Genomic DNA, 6,027 nt, shown 5'->3' with positions numbered 1-6,027 from the left:
CAGGACCAAGTAAACCCAGACCATCCCTGACAAGTGTTTGTCCAACCTGTTTTTAAAAACTTCCAGTGGTGGGGATTCCACAGCTTCCTTTGGAAGCCTGTTGCAGAGCTTAACTACCCTTAGAGTTAGGTTAGATATTAGGGAAACTTTCTAACTCTCCCTTGCTGCCGATTAGGCCCATTACCTCTTGTGACTGATCCCTGCCCTCTTTATAACGAGCCCTTTACACATCTGAAGAGACTGTTCTCAGGTTCCCCTCAGTCTTCATTTCTCCAGACAAAACATGCCCAGTTTTTTTAACCTTTCCTCAGGTCAGGTTTTCTAAACCTTTCAGGGTAATGAATAAACTAATTTTTACTAGGTAAAAAAAACATTAATGTGGTGAACAGAATTTTGCAGGGCTGGTAGCTGTGTTATCCTGTGTGCTGTCCTGCTTGGATCGTCTTCTGTTTCAATGTGTGTTAATTCCTAAGCTGCTGTTTGTCTTTGGCTGACACGCTTTTCTTATTTCTCTCTGGGTCCTGGTGGCTGATAAAGCTGTTGGTTAGAACTCCTGGGAAGTCTTATTCTTAGGGGAATTCCGCACCACGGCACGTTCAGAAAACATTTCCCCCCGCAGATTGCTTTGCTTCTCTGCAGAAAGTGATGGGGAAGCAAAGGGAAGCTGTGCCTGAGGTGGGGGGTGGGGATGCCTGTGGGCATAGTTTTTGGGGGGGGCATTGCCCCCAAATGGAGGTGAGGGCACATGGGGTCAAGTGCCACTGTGGGGCCCCCCCCCCCCCCCATTTCTGCGAGCGCAGAGCTGCCTGGCTGAAAGAGTGCCGCTCCGCTCCACTGGCTTTGCAGCTGGGCACCACCTCCTTGGTCCTAGAGCCAGTTTTGTTCCCCTTCTGTGTCCTGGGAGCCATCCTGTTTTCTCCACAACAGTGAGTGCCTATGGTGGGGGAGGGCGAGTGGGGCTGGGGGAAGGAAGGGTGGTGGGATGGGGTAAGGTGCCGTGGGGAAGGGGCATGGGATGGGGAAGAAAAGGGGATAGTGGAATCAGGGGCGGGGTGGGGGGAGTGGGAGCCTGGCATGTCGCATTCCCTTGGCTGCAGCTGGGGCTTCCCTCTTAAGCAGGCCCATTGACCCCACCCCACCCCGATGAGCCCCACCTCCCCTGCCCCTGGACCACTCTGATGAGCCCCCCAGACCTCCACCCTATTGAGCCCCAACCAGCTGCACCAGGACCCCCACCCTGACGAGCCCTGCCTCCCCTGCACCCAGACCCCTCAGCTGAGCCCCAACCACCTTCACCGGGACCCCTTTGCAGAGTCCATTGCCCCTGCACCTGGAACTCCCCAACGAGCCCCTGTGGATCCGGATCCCCACTGAGCCACTCCCACCCAGATTGCCCCACACCTGGATCCCCCCACGCTAAGCCCCTCTACACTTGGATCCTGCTGGGCTGAGCCTGCCTGCTCACACCTGGTGCGCTTGGCGCAGAGGGGCAGGGCCTCAGGGTGTTTCTGGGGCAGGTCCAGTCGTTGCGCTGTGTCAGAGATGGGTGCAGCCTCCTTACTGACTCCATATCCCAGGCGGAAGTGGTGCAGGGTGATCTCCCACCACCATGCAGCCAGTGGCCTGTGTCCCCCACTGCCGTGCTGGAGCCTCCACATTTATTGACAAAATTTGCAGAATTTTAAAACATTGTGCACAGAATTTTTATTTTTTGGTGCAGAATTCCCCCAGGAGTAGAATTCTGCTTGGTGGGTAACCTGTGGCACAAGTGAGCTAGGAAAAGGGCCCTGTAGCCATACAGGTTTAACAGCAATCCTCCCACTCAGCTCAGCCTGCCTGGAGGTTGCAGTGGTTCTGGCTTCCGGACATTCCAAACGCCCGGGGATATCGAATGGTGTGGGACTGCAGCTTCCCACACAGGCCGAGCCTAACTGCAACCTATGCATGCCTTCAGGGCAGACCACGCTTTCTCCTTCCTCTATTCCCCTGCTGGGCCTTGACAAATGGCCTGATTACACCATCCTTGGAGCTCCAGGTAGCTAGTTCCCTTAAAATGGCCGCATCCTGCTAGACACTAACCATTTGTCATAAGTTTACCATATCTCTACTGTTTGCTTACAATAACTTTCACTGACTTCCTGTCCTGGTCTGAACCAAATACGTAACTATCATAAGGTACTGAAAGAGCCAAAGAGCAAAAGCTATCCACAGAGCTGGGTCTACGTTCCTGAATCTCCCAGCCATAAGATACATTAATTTAGACTAACGGTATGGTGATTTATGCAAAAAGAACAGGAGGACTTGTGGCACCTTAGAGACTAACAAATTTATTTGAGCGTAAGCTTTCGTGGGCTACAGCTCACTTCATCAGATGCATAGAATGGAACATATAGTAAGAAGATATAGATATATAGACATACAGAGAAGTTGGAAGTTTCCATACAAACTGTAAGAGGCTAATTAGTTAAGATGAGCTATTATCAGCAGGAGAAAAAAAACGTTTGTAGTGATAATCAAGATGGCCCATTTAGACAGTTGACAAGAAGGTGTGAGGATACTTAACTTAGGGGAATAGATTCAATATGTGTAATGACCCAGCCACTCCCAGTCTCTCTTCAAACCCAAGTTAATGGTATCTAGTTTGCAAATTAATTCAAGCTCAGCAGTTTCTCGTTGGAATCTGTTTTTGAAGCTTTTCTGTTGCAAAATTGCCACCCTTAAATCAGTTACTGAGTGGCCAGAGAGGTTGAAGTGTTCTACTGGTTTTTGAATGTTATGATTCTTGACGTCTGATTTGTGTTCATTTATTCTTTTGCGTAGAGACTGTCCGGTTTGGCCAATGTACATGGCAGAGGGGCATTGCCGGCACATGATGGCATGTATCACACTGGTAGAGGTGCAGGTGAACGAGCCCCTGATGGGGTGGCTGATGTGACTAGGTCCTATGATGGTGTCACTTGAATAAATATGTGGACAGAGTTTGCATCGGGCTTTGTTGCAGGGATTGGTTCCTGGGTTAGTGTTTTTGTTGTGTGGTTGCTGGTGAGTATTTGCTTCAGGTTGAGGGGCTGCCTGTAGGTGAGGACTGGTCTGTCTCCCAAGATCTGTGAGAGTGAGGGATCATTTTTCAGGTTAGGCTGTAGATCTTTGATGATGCGCTGGAGAGGTTTTAGTTGGGGGCTGAAGTTGGGTCATTACACATATTGAATCTATTTCCCCATGTTAAGTATCCTCCTCACACCTTCTTGTCAACTGTCTAAATGGGCCATCTTGATTATCACTGCCAACATTTTTTTTCTTCTGCTGATAATAGCTCATCTTAACTAATTAGCCTCTTACAGTTTGTATGGAAGCTTCCAACTTCTGTGTGTGTGTGTGTGTATATATATACACACACACACAATCTCTCTTCTTACTATATGTTCCATTCTATGCATCCGATGAAGTGAGCTGTAGCTCATGGAAGCTTATGCTCTAATAAATTGGTTAGTCTCTAAGGTGCCACAAGTCCTCCTTTTCTTTTTGTGAATACAGACGAACACGGCTGCTACTCTGAAACCTGTGATTTATACAGGCATTGAATAAGCAGGGTCTCTCCCCTGAAGGAGAGGGCGTGAAATGCAGTCACAAGTGATGCCAGCAAAAATTAGTTGTTTAATAGAGGTGGTTGGTCTTTGACCAGTTAGTCCAAGCTTTACTTGAAACCTTAGGGCTATTCTGAAGTGGTTTCTTCAGGAAGAAGCATTCCCCGGTGAAGGAAGTATCAGATTCATTGAATGGATAAAGGACATGGGGCTGTACTACAAAGGAACAGAGGAGTACCCTTTGAATAATGTTTGAGCCCTCTAGTAATGCGCAATCTCTTCTGTTTTAGAAGCCACCAGAACAGCAGGGTGCATGTAGCTAGGCCTCACATTTGGGTATATTTAATCAACATGGTTATTTGGGACTTACCTGCCCTGGTGGTTTCTCCACGTTGTTTTTCTTGTGTAAAAAGCAAAGACCCCAGCAGCAGGAGCAAGGAGAGGTGAATGTGGACAGAGGAGACTCCCGAACAATGTTCCCTTTAGATCAGACAAGTATTAACTGTGCAGTCCCTTGCCAGTCAAAAGTTTGCAGAGAAACCAAATCCAAGTAGCTTAGTTGTTTAGAGCAAAGACTGTCACTGAATGGCCTAATGCTGCAGGCCATGAAGGCATCTGTTAATTTATATGAGAATTAAGAACCCATCCAGTTGTTGGATAAATGGAAAAAATAGTTGATCAGTTATTTAGCAGGCCCTGTGACACTGCACTTGGTCTTCTAATGTCCTCTCTGTGCTAACTATTGAAACCGGTCTCACTGCTCAGTTTGCTGCATTAGGAAGCTCACTACACTGTTGCGTTAGGAAGCACGCGTATAGGACAGCAAGTCTGTTCTTATTGGGTCAGTGCAGACGCCACGTGTGCACAGAGCATTCTCATGACAGATGTTATTTCTGGGAACCAATTACCCCGCTATAGTAACCTCCTGTTTAAACCAGTTTGTTTCAAAACAGCTGTTTCCACTATGCTTCTGTAAAAATAGTTTCCAGTGACTCAATGACCAAAACAATTTTTTCCCTTTGTTAATTTGTAAACTTAAAGTAACTTTCTCCCTAGCTAATGTCCTCCGTGCCAGAGATTCAGCCCCTCTGGCCATGTTGTAAACTTTTGGAAAATGAATGTTTTTTAATGGAAATACAAACACTGTTCTAATACTAATAAACTCTGTTGTGCTTCTACACTGTGGATAAACTTTTCAAGAGTTCCTCTGGGACATGAAAGTCCATGCTCTTGACTATTTTACCCTGTAGCAGCTTTCATCCTGGGATCCCAAGGTGCTTTACAAATCTTGAGTAAGGGCTTGTCTACACTGGCACTTTCCAGCGCTGCAACTTTCTCGCTCATGGGTGAGAAAAAACACCCCCCTGAGCACCGCAAGTTTCAGCGCTGTAAAGTGCCAGGGTAGACTGTGCACAGCAGGGAGCCGTGCTCCCAGCGCTGGAAGCTATTCCCTTCATGGAGGTGGTTTTTTAATAGGGAAAGGTTTCTACTCTCGGTACTTCCTCATCCCCAAGGCCAAAGGGGGTCTTCGTCCCATTTTAGACCTGCGCGGGCTCAACAAGTTCCTGGTCAAGGCCTGGTTCCACATGGTCTCTCTCGGCACCATCATCCCTTCCCTGGATCCGGGAGGCTGGTACGCTGCCCTCGACATGAAGGACGCGTACTTTCATATCGCCATCCACCCAGCACGTCGGTGGTTCCTACGCTTCACCAAGAACGTTACCAGTTTGCGATTCTCCCTTTCGGTCTAGCCGTGGCCCCAGGGGTGTTCACAAAGTGCATGGTGGTGGCGGCAGCCTTCTTACGGAGGCAGGGGGTCCAGGTTTACCCATATCTCGACGACTGGCTCCTGGCAGGTCGATCCAAAACGGAAGTGCGGGGCCATGTGGAGGTGGTCCTGAGATTGTTCTGTGAGCTGGGGCTCCTGGTCAATGTCCCCGAGGCCATGCTCGTGCCCACGCAGAGAGTGGAATTCATAGGGGAGGTCCTGGACGCGGTGCAGGCCAGGGCAAGCCTTCCAATATCCCGATTCCTGGCTATCCAGCAAGCAGTGGCCTCCCTGTGCCAGTTTCCAACGACAATGGCCAGGTGCTGCCTGCGGCTGCTGGGCCACATGGCAGCATGCACACACGTGGTCGGGCATGCCTGACTGAGACTCAGGACAGTGCAGGTGTGGCTCACTTGGGTGTACTGCCCAGGCAGGGACCCCCTGGACTTGGTAGTGACAGCCCCAAGAGACGTGCTGGACTCCCTGTGGTGGTGGCAGTCCCAACCTGTGGTTTGCGAAGGCACCCCCTTTGTCGCCCCACAACCAGACCTGACGCTGGTGATGGACGCGTCAGACCTCGGTTGGGGGGCCCACCTGGGGGGACTCAGGGCTTTTGGTCCGGAGCAGAGTGGTCGCTCCGTATCGATGTGAAGGAGCTCAGGGCGGTTCGTCTAG

General features: G+C 49.7%; 1 protein-coding gene across 1 annotated transcript in view; it reads left to right on the top strand.

The window, feature by feature from the left end:
* The first annotated feature begins 5,364 nt into the window (after positions 1-5,364).
* LOC102935027 (solute carrier family 22 member 13) overlaps positions 5,365-6,027 on the top strand; it is a 39,449-nt gene continuing 38,786 nt past the window's right edge. Inside the window, 1 exon segment of the mRNA XM_037891572.2 lies at positions 5,365-5,531. Within this exon segment, the coding sequence (XP_037747500.1) occupies positions 5,365-5,531 (167 nt within the window).

This window comes from Chelonia mydas, chromosome 2 (genome assembly GCF_015237465.2).
Source record: "Chelonia mydas isolate rCheMyd1 chromosome 2, rCheMyd1.pri.v2, whole genome shotgun sequence".
Classification (NCBI taxonomy): Eukaryota; Metazoa; Chordata; order Testudines; family Cheloniidae; genus Chelonia; species Chelonia mydas.
This window is presented reverse-complemented; position numbering and strand designations above follow the sequence as displayed.